Genomic DNA, 19,778 nt, shown 5'->3' on the forward strand with positions numbered 1-19,778 from the left:
GGGTGAGGTGGCTAACGTCTAGCCACGTGTTGTTTGCCACGTTGGTATTTTTTTGTTTCCCAAGAGGTCGTCCGTTGTTTCTTCTGGATCTCCACCGTCGTTCTCTCATCCACAATCGACGAGGATGACACCTCGAACAAAGTCTTGTCCAAACTCCCATTGGGCATCAAGTCATACACCAGCAGAATCTCCCCTTTTTCATGGCACCACCCTTGAAGCCGAACCAGATTTCGATGCCTCAAGCTCCCAATGATAGACAACTCAGACAAAAATTCATTCTTCCCCTGACTACTATGGTTGCATCTCTTCACTGCAACAGTGTCCCCGTTTTCAGGCAAAACCCCCTTATACACAGTCCCAAACGCGCCATGACCAATGATTCTAGTAGCATTGAAACACTTGGTAGCAGACTTCAGCTCCTTGTAGGTAAACCGCCGCTCCTAAATTCTGCTAAGTCCAAGAAATCCACCGGCATCGCTGATCGTTTCATCGTCCGACGCGAAGACGAAGGCGAGGTCGCCGCCGATGGAGGATGGGTTGAGGTTGGCGACGGAGAAGGAAAAGAAGGTGGTGAAGCTGGTCGGATCTTCAATGGGGTACCCTCCACTCGTGGATCTCCAAGTGGTTTTCTTCCCCGGTTCTACCTTTCCTCTGTCCTGGTAAATCTGCCTTCTCAAAAACAGATTTTGCTCCTGCGCCAGAAAGAGCAATACACCGTGAAAGAGAGAGAAAAGGTGAGAAAGATTCAGTGAGTGTCAGAAAAAAAAAATACTTTGGCATACACCGTTAGCCACGTCAGTGAATTTTTAACGCCGTTTGTTTTGGAGGACCAAAAATTATGATTTCTTTAAGGAGAGGGATCAAATCGTACAAAGTTTGAAATAGGGACGAAAAACAAAATCGCTTGATAGTTGAGGGACTAAAAACATATTTAACCCTAAATTAAAATAGTAAAAATATGACTAAGATGTTCATTACATTACTAAAAAAGAAACAAATATATAATTTCTCAAAGGTCTCTTTAGTTGCCCACTTTCCTTAAACTCCTCCAACTAATTGCCTCAGTTCCATTTGTTTGGGAAGAAAACCCAGGAAAATCTCTTCCTAATTTCTCAAATGTATCAGTTCATCTTGTGGTTCCCAAACCCGAGAAAATACTCAATTATGTAGCATCTTCAGGTTTTTCTATTGCATGCAACTTTGGCCACAGATGGCAAAGAAAAAGGAACCTACAATTATGACAATGAAAGCATAACTAGTTTAGACCTTGAAGCTTTTACATTTGATGCAGACCAGTCATTTGGTTCGGTTCCCTCAGTACTTCCAAACTGTGTTGAGCCATCAGAAAAAGCTTCCACTTCCTCTTCAGCCTCCTTTGAGACAGATAGTAGCATAAACAACTATGCAACTGGCAGGTCAAGCCCAATTGGTGCTACTTTCTTTGAGACCCTTTTTTCTTTGTATGCAAGGGATCAGAACCTGGAAAAAGAAGCTTCAAACACAAGAAGTAGGACCCAAAGATTTATCTGATAAAGATGTCATTTCTCAGCTTCAACACATTCATTTACAACCTACACAACATTAAAAAGAAATCAATTTCAAATTTATTCACAAACATTCAAAGAAGCGAGAGAAAGAAAGTTTGAGAAGTCATTACCTTTTGTTTCTCGTTAATGTCAATGTGATCAAATTTGGGGTCCTTTCGACTTTGTAACCTAGCTATGCCAAGGCATTTCACTACTCATTTGGTTTGTCTAACTTTACACAACATTAATAAGATCCAAAACAAAGTTACACACATCAACAGATTAAAATGAACTCAAATTTAGCTAACACAGTAGATATTCATAATATGTAAAATAAAACAATTTAAAATAATATAGTTATTCAATAATATATAAAGTTTTCAATGATTTTAGTTATCATGTATGCTTCTATGTTTCTCAAATTGGTATCACTTGTAAATACCCTTTACAGACATCATTTACTGCTACTTTCACCATCTATTATGCTGACAGTAACTACATGAAATTTCTTTGTTTTCAAAAAGTCATGACCCCAACATTCAATATGGATCTGAAAAATAAGAGAATGTGATTTATGATGAATATCAATTTTACACCAACAAATTCAAATCTTAGTTAAAAAATGTATTTAAATAGATAAATGATAGGCGCTGCCGGGACTCGTGTTCGAATCCCCGGCAACGGCGCCAAAAACTTGTTAACCAAAAACTTGTTGGGCGATTTCGGCAAGCGCACCGAATCGTTCAAGTAATAAACCGGTAAGACCGGGTATCGTTTTCCCAAGAGACTCGTAATACTAGAGAATTGTGCGATTAACAACTCATATAGACTCAAGAACATAACATCAATTTACAAACAAGTGCAGAAATGTAAATTCATACATAATTACAAGGTTGGACTTTGGTATTGAAGACACTTGGAAATGGAAAAGACTAGAAATGGTATGAAATGACATTGTTAAGGTTAGTTTTCACCAATGCACTCTTGTGTATGACTAATTTCATCTCCTCTCTATCAATTTACTAAAGTCAATCCACTAAAACACTCTAGCTCTAATCCCTTAGGTGAAAGAGCCTAGGTTTTCCTTATCAAACTCCAATCCCTTGGACAATCTAACAAGCAAACCCGCATTAAATAGCTAGGATCTTAGGACAACATGTGAATCATCTTTCATCCCTAGAATCAATGACCCACAAGGACTCCTATTTCAGTTCTGGGTTTCATCTTACGTCCCCATAATCCATAAAACTCCAAAATCAAGTCATGAACGTCCCCATTACAAGCAAGCTTTAAGATCGGAAACAAGAATACTAGCAATTGATAGAAAAGGCATATATATATTCAAATCATTCAACAATTACACAAGAATTCAATGGCTACAACTAACCCCAACAAGATGAATCTGGTTCTCCATTTCCATGGATAACCCTAAAGCTTACAAACATGGAAGATGGAAGAAGAAGGAGACCCAAAGGAAGAGGAGGAGATGTTCCCACAAGCTCCTCGCGCCCTCCATGAGCTCCAGACGTGAAATCGCACCTCCAAAGAACCAAAGACCAAAACCCCTTCGCATTTTAGGGTTAAATAAGCTCTATCAGACACATCAGCAAAAGTCGCGCTCGGCGCCCTCTCTGTTTCACGCCCGGGCGCGAGACTCTCTGGAAAGTCACGCCCGGGCGCCCCATTTCTCACGCTCGGGCGTGAAACTCTCTGGAAGCTGAAAGTGGACGAGCGTCCACTTCTCGCTGTCGAGCGTCAGCGCCTCTCTGGACGAGCGTCTTCTTCTCTCGCTGGACGAGCGTCCATTGCGCATCTCTTTGGACGAGCATCCTCTTCTCGCTGACGAGCGTTCGCTTCTGCCTGGCTGGACGAGCGTCCTTTTCTGCCTGGCTGGACGAGCGTCCGCTCGAAACGTCCTGGACGAGCGTCCTCTTGAAGGCGACGAGCGTCCCATGATTTCTGCGTGCTAACTTCTTGGTTCAGTTCTATACATTGTTGGAGACTCTTCCAAGCTCATTATTAGCTACAAAATAAGGGATTATTGATGAAAGTTCATCAAAGTAGCCAAAAACACAATTATTTAGAAAACAAGATAAAAGAAGAGGATTTAACAAGTTATAAGTTAGAAAGGAATTGATTTTGCTACTAAAATGATACTTAAATAATGGTAAAATTTAGCATTATCAATAAATAATAGTAAATTTAAACTATAAAGAATTATTAATATTTTAGTAAAAATATTAGCTCTTTCAAATTAGATTTTCTTTTTAAATTTCTTTTAAGATTAAACTATAACCAGGGTACTAATGTAATGATAGAATAATATAATTTGAAAAGGTACAAGGTGAAGAATACTAAGTGATCAATATTTTTATTAGAGTATAAGTGATTAATTCTCTATTATGATTATTTTTCTTCTCTTTCTATTGCAGTTATTAATTTAAAGGAATTTATATTCTTGTGAGGTTTGATTTATTAAACTTATTGTAAGTTTATTTTTAAAAGTGTAAAGAAAAAATTTGAGATGCTACATGCATTCTTTCAAAATAGAAAAAAACAAGACAAAGGGAAAATACCAAAAAAATCAAATGAAAATGGGAAATGGATTAACATGTGGAGTGAGATTTAAAATGAAAGATTGAGATGTTGCATGCATTCTTTCTTTCAATTGCAACCACAGTACTCTTATTACAATCCAGTCTTTTCCTTTGTCCAAGAGGAAAGCCTATTTTGGTTTCTACATACGACAACCACTCCCAAAAGAGAAGGTGTGCCGGAAAGAATAATAAATATGCTCTACAGTTCTTGGAACTTGTAAGATTTTTTTCCCTCTCTAAGGATAAAAAATGCACACTTTAAGAATAAAATGTCAGGTAATCATACTGATATTGTTCCTACAAAATCATCCATTAAAAGATCTGACAACTCTATATTCACATAATGATCCATTTTGAAACATTGAGAAACCTGAAACCTGATGGAACCAAACTCATGTTTGACAAAGGAAGCATACATTAAATTACATAAGGAAGCATTAACTATACCTAGATTATCTTTTGAACACATTTCTTCTTGTTGGGTAAATTTTTTTAGTATTCTCACTAATAAAAAGTGAACCCAAATGATGATTTAGTGGAGCCTATAAAAAATTTAACCAAACAATAACAATTTTTAAAACAATGTGTTGTCTCTCTTCCTTAAAACATAATTTAAATCCCAATACAGAGTATGCAAAGATAAAATCCATGAACCTGCGAGAATACCACAGGAATATGAATACATATAAGATAAATATATATTAAGAACATATTACTATGGTGGCAACAAGTTTTGTACAACAATCAAATAACTATGTCAAGAAAAAGAAAAGGACGAAACATCAGGAATGAAGGCTTATTTTGGTCCAGCAAGTTCAGGGAAAATGTTATGATGCAAAGATTTTCACTCCTACAAGGACGAAAAACTCCTGAAATTGAAGATGGTAATTTTCTTTTTCTTTCTAGCCATGAGAAACCACAACAAAATTACTAGATAGCATGAAGACAAAAAGTTAGGTTAGATTGTGGATTACCATTATCGGCATAATCACCCTTTGGTTTTTCTGAAAATTGAATGATGTGGCCTCTATCATCTACTTTAACCAATCCATAATCTGATGCAGGGTTGTAAAGCAGATAAATAAATATGTAAATTTTGTTACAAGGAAATTCGCGGAAGAGAACAATTTAAACGGTGGAAAAGATGAATTAGTCAGTGGAAATGAAGAAATCAAAAGTTACGAAGGTTTTTAAACGATACTAACCTCTAGACTAAGAGGAACAAAGACGAATCGGTAGAAAATGGTAGAAAACCCTACCTATTGAACTGAGGGTGGATTTGAGCAAATTTAATCGGTGAGAAAGTGAGACAAAGTGAGAAGAAAGTGACAGATTTGTTTCCAAGTTTACTTGCAATTTCCAAAGTGAGATCAACCCCTAAGAACTTCATACCTTGAAGATGAACAAACGGCGCAGGAAAGGGATACGCTTGAAAGAAAATGAGACAACAGAGACGAGAAGCGGGAACGAAGGCGTGCGGGAAGGAAACTAGGGTTAATTGAAAATATCTAGTGATTACCCCAAAAAATTATTTAAAAAAAATAAATAAATGTTAGGGGCGGTTTAGCTTATAAACCGCCGGAATTATTTGGAGTTTCGAAAACATTAAAATATATTATTTTTGTAGTGTGGTAATCTTTAATTTTTACCAATTAAACTAATTTTTTTAATCTATCACATCAATCAAATCCTACACTAATTCTCAAATTTTACTAATTCTCAAACTTTACTTCCAAATTCACTCTCAATTACCCACAAATCCACTCAAAAAAACAACTAAAAAATTACCCTCAAATCCACTCAAATTCCCCCAAATCATCTTCCTCAAATATTCCCAAAAGAACAAAGCCTTAATGTAAGCCTTAATGTGTTGTCTTTTTTTTGTGATATTTTTTTATGTATCCCTCTTATTTAACCTAATACTTAAAGAACTTTCTTTGATTTATAGACTAGATTTATAATACTTCTTTAATATTATTAAAAATAATTTAAATGTCTTAATAACAACATTAGAATTCACTCATTAAATATATATTAATACAAAATAACTATGAAATGATCAAATCTAAATCCTATCATCGCAACCTATATTAAAAAAAAGAGTAAATTAAAATTAATTTAGGTGTTGTACCTAAAAGTCAAACCCCTTCCATCAAACAACAACTTTCAAATAAATTTAATTATGTCAGAAATGACAACTCATGACTAAATTCACAAAATGTGTGAATTAATTATTGAAAAGATCTCAAGCTATTATTGTAACATCCCCAATATCTTACACTTGAAATTTCATATATTATATATTGTAACATTACATTTACGATACATCCCGTAATTTCACACTTAAAAATTCATAATTGATATATGAATTTTACATATTTTACGCTCATATTTGCAAATTCTTAATCATAACTTGAGTTCTTCTATCTCTCCCTTCCTGGGCATTGAGTCAGACGACGTTCCTTCATCTGCTCCCGTATAACGAATTATACGATCATCGCACATACCCAAACACAAACAAGTAGGGGTGAGCTAGACATAAAAAGCATGTTATTCAACCTCACACGACATGCAAAAGTCATCATGCTTAGTTACATATAAAAGAACAATTTAAGCATACCATTTAAACCACGACTCAAACACTCACACGACTCATTCGGATTTGTATAACTGTCGAACTATTGGTCGTCTTTGCACTTGCATAGTTCAACTGGCCCTCCCCAACACTAGCAAGGTAAATCCCCCAATCTGTCTATGTCTAAACTCAAAGACTATAGACGAAGACCTCCCTCTACTCTCACCACTTACATTGTTCTTTTCTATTTGAACATGAAAAATGCTTTGAGCATGAAAAATGCTTTGAGTGTAGGGATAGACATACTAGTTCAAAGCTCCATACAGTTATACAGAACAACAACAACACCCCACACAACCACTTTCAGTCATCTCACCCTCAGATGTCCAATTCATACTCACATACATCATTATAGTTCACAACTACGTTATTTCCAACCACTCATACCTCATACATAAATGTACATAACAATCTGTTAAGCAAACAACATTAATCAAACATTCACATACTTCTCACATAAATCACATCATGTTCAGACGCATAAATTCAAATAAATTTCCTATTTCGTAAAAAAAACATTACTCTTCACTCATATCATTAATTAAATATCTGAACCCATCAAACTAATTAACAACATGTTTAGATCATGTGGTAAAATTTTCAGTCCAATCCAACGGTTAATAAGGTAGAACTTATAATTTTTGTATAAATGGTCCAAAACTGAAATTAAGCAATATTGAGATCCCTGAGAAGATACGAAATTAATATCTCTAAATATTTAACTCCGATTTAAAATCTGAACGGTCAAACTCATTCCCTATGTGTTAGAAACTATATATTAAATTTTCAGGTTGATCCAACGGTTAACTAGATAGATATTGAGGTTTTATCGAGGTAACTCAGGGACAGAATTTTAAGTGGTTTTCGGTAATACTCAAAATGCGGAACGAATTTCTCTTAAGACAGACATCTAATTACAAATCTGAACGGTGAAGATGACTTACTATGTCGTATCACCTATATACTAAAGTTTGGGCTCAATCTAACGGTAAATGAAATATATATGAAATTTTTACCATTATAACTTAAGAACAGAAATATAGTGTTCATCAGATATTTCAAACTTTCGAAATTTCTTTCTCTAAACATAGACCTTAAACTACAAATCCGATCGGTCAAATTGTATTAATATGTCTTAGTGATCATATATCAAATGTTGAGGTTGATCTAACGGTCAAATAGGTGAGAATCTATATTTTACCGAGACAACTTAGTAACAGAACTACAGGGGTAACTAATTTACTCAAACATACAGGATTTATTTCTCCAAGTACAGACTTCTATTTTCAAATCCGAACGGTCAAAGTGTAGTAATAGGTCTTAGGATTCACATATTAAAATGTTAGCTAAATCCAACGGTGAAAACAATTAATAGAAAAATTTCACCACAGTAACTCGAAAATAAAAAATTATAATCATGAAAACCAAATTTACACAAGTCAATAGATAACTACCATTACCAAAATTTTAACATATTCATAACTCATATTCATGATCATAACATGTATACAAGTCATATATAAGAAGGATTAGCTCCCCTACCTCAATTCCAGACTTAATCTCGTGCTTAGAAATTGTTTCCCGAAAACTTCTAGAATTTCCCCTTTGCAACTAGAATTTCCTCCAACTCTCTTCTCTCAAAAATTTTCTAAATTTTTGGTGCAAGTTTTAGCCTTCTTATGCTTACAATTTATAGTCCAAAAATTTTACTATTCATCATTTTTTTTAATATTATTTATTATTTTAATTTTACCACTTACATAATGAATTCAGCACTTACATAATGGATTCCTTAATAATGACTTCACATTTTATAAACTTATTATATTTTCCATTCATAAAGAAATTTACTACTACTAGTAATAAAATTGTTATTATTACGATAAATATTTTTCATGGGTCTTACAATTATTCCACAGAGCCTTTTGGGTATTCTACTTTATGAGGTTTAAGCTAAAATCCCATAATTTGTTGGCCAACTCAGGGTTCCTTGCTTGTGAGTTTTCTGTGGAAACATTACAATCTTCAAAATAGTGGCCACTGATTTCCCTCACTTGTGGATGCAATGCTACATAGCATGTTGTTGCAGCTCCCTACATCAAGGTTGGAGAACAAAGCCAAATTGGAACATTAAAACAATCTCATGTTAAGGATTTGTTAGTTCAAGTCTTTTGAGACGATTAAAGATGAGTTTTTTTTAATTTAGAATGCAAAAATCTCAATAAAAAATGGTTTTATTACTTTTTCCACTGCTTATGGTTTGGTTTTTCCAGAAAGTAAAAGCTTATATATGGATTTCTCATTTTTGAAAGTTGAAACCAATATTAATTGCAAATTTATAGATTACATATTTTCTTTACCTAATGTTTATTTGTTCTGAATATTTATGAAAGGGAGAAAAAGGGGAAAAAATGTTAAATTGTAGAAATATTAACCAATGAGGTGATTAAAGAATTAGTTTAAAAATAATGAAAACGTGGATAATTATATTATTTCTTAATATTATCATACTACAAACTCAAAAAAAACATTTAAAAAAACGAAGAAGTAATAATCTAGTTAATAAGTCAAGTTAAATTGATATGGTTTAAGTTTGAGTTATAAAAAAATAATGTTATTTGAATGAGTCAAAAATTTAAAAATGTTTGACTTGATTAAAGTTTTGAAGTTTGAGTTTAACTTATAAACTTCTTGTTGAACTTTTTTCATGAATTTTTTTTTTCAATAATTTACCACTAACCCATACCTTTATCTATGAGGTAAAGTAAACTTATGATGAAGTATATACTCATAAAAATAGCTTTAAGTTAGAGAAGATGTGATGAAAAAATGGTATTTCTTTGAAAAAAAATGTATACATCCATTTAAAATATAACTCTAGGAAGTTGAGATTATGCGTATGTAAAAGATTATATTAACAATTATATTTTTTTGAGTAAATATAGTTAATATAATAATATTACAATTATCTAAGTGATATATATCGCCAAGTAAGTGACGATGTTACGTTTACAAGGTTTGAGTTTGAATTATTTAAATAATAAATATTATTATAAAATTTTGCTTGTCTAAGTAACAAACAATCAACAACATTGTAATGAGTAAAACTCCAATATTTTCATTAATAACTCATGTCAATTACTTGTCTTTGATATTTGTTTAACTTACCTGCTGGACATTTTTAAAGACAAGTCTACCCACCGTATTAATCAAACCTGCATAAAAACAAAAAACCCTTAAACTGTCAATAAGTGCATGAATTATTTGCATAAAATTATTCCCTCATTCTCATAGGATTTTTATTAGAGTACTATACAATTAAGAAAATTATCAATTATGTATATTATCAGGAAATTAGTGTGGTTAAAACGGGTCATTTGGTTCGATCAGGTTTGGCCTACCACAGGTTGGTTACTTAGTGAATCAACTTAATCTGGCTTACTTATTAGCAAGTTGAAAAAATTCAAATTCGATTCAGTCCATCATGGATTGGTGGATTAAATGAGTTAATTATAAATTTTTTTTCAATTAAAAAAAATAACAAAAAAATTCTAATTCAAATCTTAAATTAGATTTATGATCAATCAAACGTAAGATTTCATTCACACAAAAATATCACAAAATCTCCTTAACAAATAGCAGTTCAAATTTGCTTTTGAATAAAAATTGAGTTACTAAATATAGTTTGTGGATTTTTCATGTTACATAATTATTCCATAAAAAACAATTTCAAGGGCCTGTGTTTTAATATTTTGTAAAATGACTAGCCCAACAAAAAATACTTATTAGAAAAATTAGGTAGGTTGGTAAGCCAACCTGGTTCATCACATGTTCAACACAAGTGAGTCGAGTTCTTAGTGAACCACATTTCAAAATTTGTCCATATTGAAATTTTATTTTTATTTTTTTAATCCAACTAGTCCCGAACTTGTGGTAGACCAGATGGTTCACGGATTCTAACCATTTTAATAGGAAAAACAACTAAAATATTTTAACTTTTTTTATAATCTAATTTTACCCTTCTTTATATGTAGAGCATTTTGGCAAGTCAAACCAAAAACCAAAGTATGATAATGATGAAAAAAACTAATAAATTAAAGTCAGACAAATTTGGGTGGGTTTCACCTCTTACTCTTTTTCTAACTCCCAATTTAGAAATGAGATCTATAAAAAAATAGTGCAATGTGTAGAGAAATTAATTACCAGACAGTATATTGGTGTGACGAAATATATTGGTGACAACAGCTCCTGGATGAAGAGAATTAGCTGTAATATCTACCCCTTCTTCCTGATCAAGAACATGCAATAACAAAAACAAGTGATTTCACTGTAACAAAACAGAGACAAGTAATTATAATGTAGCAAAACCTATTGTATTTTAAAGGGTTTTGTATAAGAATAACATAAAGTCACTATTAAACTTGTTTCCCATATTAGAACATTAAATCTATTATTTTATCATTGTGTTTGTTCTTAATTTCTTTAAAGATTACAAATACAATAAATTTCTTCATATCTTTAAATTTGTATCTTTTTTTCTCTTAAACACATAGAAGTGCTTATATTTATCTATAATCGTATTTATTCCAATAAAACCCGGATCCATTTTTCCTTAACAAATTATGAGAAAATGTGACCAAAACAAAGGAGGAAAACAATGACGTATATACTATTAGGCTAATTAATGGAGGTCTCAAGTTGAAACTGAAATGTACAATTGTAATGAAATCACTATGCAAGATTACCAACACTGAAACATGCAATAAAAAGACTTAGAAATATAGGTTGTGCCTTAATAAATATAGATACATTAATTCAACTAACTAGTTTTTAGTTTTGAATGAAATTAGATTTTGACTATGTCCTATATCTATTCAAGATTATTTTGACCTATATATTTGGGGTTATTTTTAGTGGATGTTTGACATCTTCTCTCTAATGATCGAAAACATATAGGCAACATCATGTTATGATAAAAAGATGAACGGTAATTAATAAAGGTTAAGAGTTATAAAGTGTATTAGCAAATCATTAAACAAGTTAACTAAAGTAATTATTTATGAGGTTCTGTGCAAAATCTCATAAACTTATGATAAAAGAAACTTTTACGAGATAATTAGATTACATGTTTATTATTATAATATCTATTATCTCCTTTAATGTTTAATATAATGTTTAATATAAGTTTCGGACTTCAACGTTAAAATATCTTTTGTAAATATATCTATTTTTAGACTAAAATAATACCAACCTTTCATAACCCTTTTCTCTTTAAACCAACCTTATATCCATAAATTGTTGGTGGGGAAATTAAACTCACCATCTCTCCCAACATTCATTGAAACTTTACCATTAAATAACCGTATACTTGACCATAATATCATCTAATACTTATGACTAAGTGGTTCAATGTTTTATCATTATATATTTATTTATATTTTATTTTTATAATATATATATATATATATAGATATATATATATATATATAGTTTGTTTATATTCTGTGTATGTAATTTTTGTTATTGTTTGATGTGATTCTCCATATTTTTATAATATAACATATTATATTATGAAATGATAAAATATGAATATGTGAAAGTAAATATTTAACATAAATTTATTTGAAAATAATAGTTGTGTACATACCTTGAATCGTCTTGCAAGTTCATTAGCATGTAAAACGTTAGCCAGCTTTGATTGTCCATATGTAAACCACATATGGTAACTGCGCATAAGGAAGCTAAGATAGTGAATTATATAGCATACCATAAAACTACATTTTATGTAATAAAAGGTTTTGTTCATAAAGGTTTTAGTCTAAAATTCTACAAGTCATGTCTCAGAAAACCTGACGAGTATAAATAATTTTCTTGCATATTTGAACTTATATATAAAAGTTTTTCATTGTATTTTATTTGTAACTTTCTTTTCTGATTTAGTGTTAATAATGTTTTTCACAAACTTGTTCTTCTTTTCCTTTTCTTCTTCTCCTTTTCACATCATATCATGATTAAACACATAAGTCATCATCAATACTATCACAATCACTATAAAAAGGTAGCGTTATGATATGGTTGATATTAATAAATCCATGAATAATAAATGTGACACCCAATTTCACGGATATATAACAATAAAATTCACAAACTAATGTTTAGAGTCATATTTTCCTTATCCATAGTAAAACAAATCTTGGAGTTAAATTGGCAATGGTAATAAAGTTGAAGTCTCCGTCACAGATGTTTTTCTATGAATAAATTCCTTAAATAATATATAAAGTTTTTCTTATTCATTTAAATGTATATACATATCAAGTGACTATATGAATAGATGATATGGTAGTGGTCCAATAAAAGATAATATGATAAGAGTAATAAATAATAATTTTATTATAATTTATTGTAGGATTAAATATATTTTTCTAAGTAAAAATTGAAAATAATATTTTTTAAAATTTTGACTTAATTTAGTCTGTTAATTTTAAAAATACGTATATTTAATTATTTTAACTAAATTATGTAAGAAATAATTTATTTAAAATTTCAAATAAATTTAACAAAATTTAATTAAAATAACTAATTCAGACAGGTTTAAATATGAAAATAAACTGATTCATAAATTTTAAGAGAAATTAGTTTTAGTTTTTACTAAAAGTTAAAAAATTAAATGTAAAGACTCGTTCTTTTCCTTCTTTTCCTTTATCATTCTCCTTCCTATCTTCTTCTCTCATCACTTTCCCTTTTTCTTCTTTCATTTCTCTGAAAATCCTAAGGTCATAGAAGGATGTGGGCTTGAGGGAAAAGGAGTTGCAGGAGGAAACTCATTCCTCTTTGCGATGCAATTGTCTCCATTCAGGGGTGCGATGGCAGCGGCGTTCTCTTCACGACGGTGGAGTTGCGACTTTTTCACGGTGAGTTTCCGGTGACTTTGACACGACGTTCTTTCCCGATCGTTTTAGAGTTTGAATTTGAGATTTCTTTCCTCTTTCTGATTTGTGGTGATTTGGGGTTTAGGGTTTCAAAGAGGGTTTCCTTCCACGTCTCGTGATCTTGAGTGCTGCCGTGAAGAAGAAGAGTTTTAGGTAAGGGAAGTTAGACCATGTTTAGGTGTGTTAGTATTATAAATTTAGTATTTCTTTGATTTATAGATGATTTTGAGAAATATGTATGATTAGGTGTATAATGTGTATGTTAATTTGTGATCTTGTAAGTATGATGTGTGTATGATTGGAATGGTGTGAAATTGATGTTCTATGTTGTTAAGATTTTGTGTGATAATACTGGTTTGATTTTTGAAAACTGAACTCAAGTGATTGGAGTGAGAGTTGGTCAAATTATTGAGTTTTAAGCCTAAAAATGGGGTTTTCATATGTGGGTTTGAGAATTTGGGGCTGATGTGAGAAAATTGTTTTTGAGGTGCTGTCATGAGGTAAATTAAGACTTGTTGGAAGTATAAAATGATTGAAATCTAATCTGTAATGAAAAGGTAGTGTATAGTTGAAGTTTAGAGTGTTTTTAGTGGAAAAATGAGGTTTTGAGTAATGAGATTTTGAAATAAGGGGTTTAATATGTTTTGCAGAGTTTTGAACATGTTATGATACTAATTAGGATTTGGATAGAGGTTCAAACCAGTGAAAATCTGTCATGAAGATGAAAGTTGCATCTTAGGTTGGTTTTAGTCTCTTTTGGAGGTTTTGAGTTATTGAGTTGGTTTGGTACATTTAATTCCTATCTAAATGACCAATGCAATACTCTACTTTCATCTATAAATATGTTCTATATCAATATTAGTGTTACAAATTCTAAATTGATCACTTGGATATGGTTAAGATGCACCAAAACTAGAAAAATCACGTTGTTGTGAAAAACTGATAAGAATAATCGATTATCTCACTTGATAATCGATTATTCTAGTCAGAGAGTGGTATCTTCTTTAAAGCTCTCGCAAATAATCGATTATCACATATGATAATCGATTATTGTCGTCGGAAAATCATTCAAGACAATTTTGGGTGGTTATCGGGGTTCCGGGTACCATTTTTGGACGTTCTTTAGGTCGTTTTGGGGGGTTTTGGACCTTTTCGGAACTGTTGGTGATGGTTTCAAAGTTGTTTTCCTTGTCTAAGTATGAGTTTAAGGGGTTTTGTGTTGTTTAGTGGGTCTTCTTGGACTGTTATTGTCTATTAACGTACATGGAATGGTTTCATGTGATTTTTGATGACTTGTTAAGTTGTTTGTGGTCTTTTGAAGTATAAGTAGCATTATATCTATGTTTGTATGCAATGTAAAAGTGAAAGATTATATGTAATGGATTTTATAATTATCCAAAACTTGAAATATGGTTTCAAAGTGAAAGTATGTGATTTTCAAAGTATGGTTAATGGACATAATTCCATGATCCTCAAGGAGAGGATACATGGTGGTGCCCTATGTTGTGATTCAAAGTTTTGAATATCTTGGTGAGATTCTTAGTTGTTTAGAAAGAAAGTAGGAGCTCAGTCTTGGGGGTCATCCTGAAACTCCAATGGGCAATCATTCTCAAATAGAGAGGATTGAACCATGTCGTGAGGAGTAGCAGGAGGTCTTAGTCTTGGGGGCTTCCAGTACGCCTCACGGCCCGAAACAGGCTAACCTCGTGAGTGTGGTAGGGTGGGAAACCGAAGTATCATAAGCCACCATAAGTGCAAGACCTGTCATAGCTCGACTATCATTCTAAAGTCTGGACGGTCAAAGTCAGTGTGGTGTTATGTATGAAGAGTTATGTGGTGTGAATGAATAGTATGCTTGTATGAAACTTAGTAAATGAGTATATGATTAATCTTTGTTTAAACTAGCTTACCCTTGCTTTTCTGTTGTCTGTCATTGTATGTTTTCTCTTTTGCGATGATCACCTGATTGGTGTGAGCTTAGGGAGACATCTGTTTCAGTTACTTTAGCGATAGGTGTTTGAGGGGATTCAGTAAAGAAGTTTGAAGAATCTACAGGTGTAGATATTATTTTTCGTAGGTTTGTTTCTTATATTAGTTAATTTATCATATATGTAATATTCATTTTAGTAGTATTTTACTATTAAAAATGAGATGTTGCACTAAAAACATATTTAATCCTAAATTTTATATAATTAAGTAATAGTTTAAAAAATAAATAAATTTAATTCAATTTTATAAAATTTGACTTGTCATTAAAAAATATCTTTCCATAAATTATGAAAATAAATTGTCAATCATAAATTTCTCTTTTACCTTGATGGATCATTAATTTGATCAAAACGGATTCCTCTCGGTAATTGATGAACTATAGAGGAGACATTAACGACTCTTCCTTGTTTCTTACTTTCGTGAGCTGTTTTCTTCATAGTATCCAACAACAGATTTGCTAATAGGAAATGACCTGTGGAATTATGCTAAAGGTTAATTTTCATAAGAAAATAAGACCCAAATAAATCCTATATATAGATTAAATTGACTTAAGTATAAATGTATAAGTAAAAGATTATTATATCCTTTTTGTAGAAACTAATTAATATTTCTTTTAAAATTAATTTCATCTTACAAAAAATATCATGTTTCTTCTCCCACTAGTTTAAAACATTGATACACATCTTTTTAGGTTGTGCTTTTAAATAATCATTAGAAGAATTATTTTATTTTCAAATATATAAGCTAAGACAAAACATAAGGATATAAGGACAAACACATCCTTATATAGGATCCATTTCTTACCAATGTGATTTGTGGCAAATATCAGTTCAATGTTGTCTTCAGACAGAGTGAAAGGGACTGCGAAAATTCCTGCATTGTTTCTTACAATTGCAACAAATAAACAAAAATACATTATTACTTTATGAATTAATGCAAGTAAATTTTTTGTAAGGTAACTACACTTACATAAGAATGTTTAATGGAAGGCCAGATGAAATGAAGTTTGATGCAAACTTTCGAACAGATGCCATTGAACTAAGGTCTAACTCCATGTAATCAAGTTTAGCAGTAGGAATCTCTTTAAGTATTGCTTCTTTTACATCTTTTGCAGTAATCAAATTTCTGACTCCCATTATTACATGAACACCACGCATCGCAAGAACACGAGCAGTCTCAACGCCAATACCACTCGTTGCACCTGTTTTTTTTCATTGTCAACAACAACATAAATGTACAAACAAAATGAGAATCAGATTCCAAAATTTGCAACATGATATACATACTGCTGTCCATATAGAAACATAATCGATTAGTAGGTATATATCTCTTCGTATAAATATAACAGAGTTAAATTTAAATTTTATTTCTTAATTAATAGTATAAATTTATTCCAATGAAATCTGATTATTTCATCTTCTATTACATTGATGAAAAATAAAATTAATTTAAAAGTATTATGTGAGTGCATACTCTATCTTATAAATCAGTTTTGAATGGTTCAATTAGTATTATAGTAATGAGATAAAATATATTCTAATTAGATTTATATTTGTTAGACATATTATTTCATTCTTTATTGAATTATAAAAGAATATCAATTAAAAATAAAGTCAAATTTAGATGTAAACCTGATTTTATAGAATTAAATTTAAAATTTATTTTTTAATATTATATTAAAAAAATTAAATATGTTTTTAGTCTCACCTTTAATAAAAATTGAAATTGTTTGATCTTCCAACCTTTGAATTAATTTAGCCTCTCATTTAGAACAACTTAAATTTAATTTTTTTAACTAAATTTTTGTTAAAACTTATTTAAAATTTTAAACATATTTTCTAACTAATATTAAATAAAAATATATCAAACAGTACCTACGCTTCAAATATTAGTATGAAATAAGTTTAAAATATTAAATAAATTAACAAAATTTTGTTAAAAAACATATTTTTAAATTAAAAAACTAAATTATATCAAAATATAAAAAAATAACTAGTAATAATTTTTCACTATAAATTAAAAACCAAAAACCTATTTAAACTAAATAAAAGAAAAAAAAAACTAGATTTAAACGGTACTTTTTAAACAAATCCCACAAACAGATTCCTATAGTGAAACATGAAATTGTGAAAAAGAACAAGTAATAAAGAAAAAAATGAGTGAGAACCTGTAACAATGGCAGTAAGGTTGCTGCCATCGATCCCTTGAGTGACTTCCTCAGCAGTAGAAGAAGATGAAAAACCAGAACTGTTTTTTCTTCCGAACAGCCACCACATCGTTGATTATTGCAGTCGGAAACCGAAAGAGTTATCCCAGCAAATAAATAGACATGGATTTTCTTCTATACTCATCCATAGCATTTATGATCACAATTACCTATGGACATGACCCTTCTGTCTGCACTATAAAGCTTCAGTCATCATTCTATGAATGGTTCATCTCTTTCACATTTATTGTTCACAACAAATTTACGTGAAAATACTTATAATATAATCGTAAATTAACAATAATAGTTAGTTTTATTGATTTATTAAAGAAAATATTATTTTCTTGTTATTATAGTTATCTGGTTATCGAAGATGTACTATAATAAAACATGGACTTATCATCCAACGAATTAAATGTGGGTAGGTACGTATTATTTCATCTTGGTATGACCTTCTTTTCGCTATGTTTTAGTTTTTTTCTTTTTTTTTTTACAATTTTGTTCGTTCTAGTTTTCTTTTTGTGTTTGTTTATGTTTCATTTTCATATTATTATAGATATACAATCATTTTAAGAAAAAAAAACGTCTTAAAGACATATAAAGAGGAAAAAGGTTTCAGAAAAATGGAAAAACACTTTGTCATAAGACTACTGTAATATCGGGATAAAAGAATAATGAATATTCATAAAATTTTAATAAAATTAAAAAATATATTAAAAATATTTTTTTGCACTTCTTTATTAAATCTTATCGTTATCTAATGTACGTGGTAGTATCTTATCTTCATTATGGAAAAGTTATGGATCTAGCATGGCAGTCACACTTAAAATACAGCAAACACCTAGCGAGTCTGTGCACTCAACGCTTCTTTTATAAAAATTGCATTTTTGTTTCAAATATAAGAGATTTTATATTAAACGACTATTAATTTAGTGAAAGTTTCATTAAAACACTGCATTCTGAATAGTACTTGAAAAAAGTTTATCATTTAAACTAATCGCAAAGTACGTTTGACAACTTACATAAAATTATTTATATTAATTCGAAGAAAATAATATATTAGACAGGGTTTAAAAATGTTTTCCATTAACATTATTCAACATTCATCTTCTAGTGTTTTCAAATATTTTATTAAGAACTTAAAAAATAAAGTATTAGAGTTGATAGATATTTTAAAATAATAAGATCAATTATTTAAAAGTTAAAATATTTCAATAATATAAAAATAGAATTTTATAAACACGTCTCATTATATCTAAAACACTCATCATTTCTCTAAAATTCATTCTCTCAGTTCCCTCTCCCTTTTCTCTCACATTTCCAATCTATGATTCAACTCTTTGACGATCAGGAAGTACTTAGGTGATCACAATAGTGATACCCATAACGTCATCCGATTAGTTTTTCATATAGAGTAAGTCAATTTTCACTCTTTTTTCCTTTGATTTTCATATTAAGACACATGCTAATAGAATTTGTAACATCCCGTAATCTTATGTTTGATAATTCATAATTGATATATTGTAGCATTAAGGTAACATCCCTTAATCTCACACTTGATAATTCATAGTTGATATATATATATATATATGTTTTAAACTCAGATTTCAACTATAAACTCATAAACATAACTCGAATTCTTCTAATTTATTCTTCTATCTCTTTCTTCATTGGCACTGAATCAGACGACATTCCTCAATCTGTTCTCGTATAACGAATTATACGATCATCGCACATACACAAACACAAACAAGTAGGGTGAGCTAACATGCAACCAATCATTTATAAAACATGCATAATTACTTTGATACACTCAACAAACCTCATATAATAATTATGTCAGACACCCTACCATCATACAACAATCACATCATAGATACTCATCCATTACTTTGA

At 30.7% G+C, this 19,778-nt stretch overlaps 1 protein-coding gene and 1 long non-coding RNA gene across 2 annotated transcripts; one reads left to right on the top strand and one right to left on the bottom strand.

Moving 5' to 3' along the window:
* Window positions 1-8,596: 8,596 nt before the first annotated feature.
* Window positions 8,597-18,043, bottom strand: LOC108346035 (short-chain dehydrogenase TIC 32, chloroplastic-like). The gene is made up of 8 exons (XM_017584961.2): window positions 17,844-18,043; window positions 16,646-16,877; window positions 16,481-16,560; window positions 16,001-16,148; window positions 12,406-12,484; window positions 10,962-11,046; window positions 9,927-9,973; window positions 8,597-8,851 (listed from the first exon to the last, which is right to left on the bottom strand). The coding sequence occupies exons 1-8, from the start codon at window positions 17,950-17,952 to the stop codon at window positions 8,693-8,695; spliced, it is 939 nt and encodes a 312-aa protein (XP_017440450.1). The 5' UTR covers window positions 17,953-18,043; the 3' UTR covers window positions 8,597-8,692.
* LOC108346037 (uncharacterized) lies at window positions 13,462-15,983 on the top strand. The gene is made up of 3 exons (XR_001833767.2): window positions 13,462-13,669; window positions 13,773-13,840; window positions 15,669-15,983. It is a non-coding gene; the product is annotated as an uncharacterized LOC108346037 (long non-coding RNA).
* Window positions 18,044-19,778: the final 1,735 nt, after the last annotated feature.

This window comes from Vigna angularis, chromosome 8, assembly GCF_016808095.1.
Source record: "Vigna angularis cultivar LongXiaoDou No.4 chromosome 8, ASM1680809v1, whole genome shotgun sequence".
NCBI classification, from domain to species: Eukaryota; Viridiplantae; Streptophyta; class Magnoliopsida; order Fabales; family Fabaceae; genus Vigna; species Vigna angularis.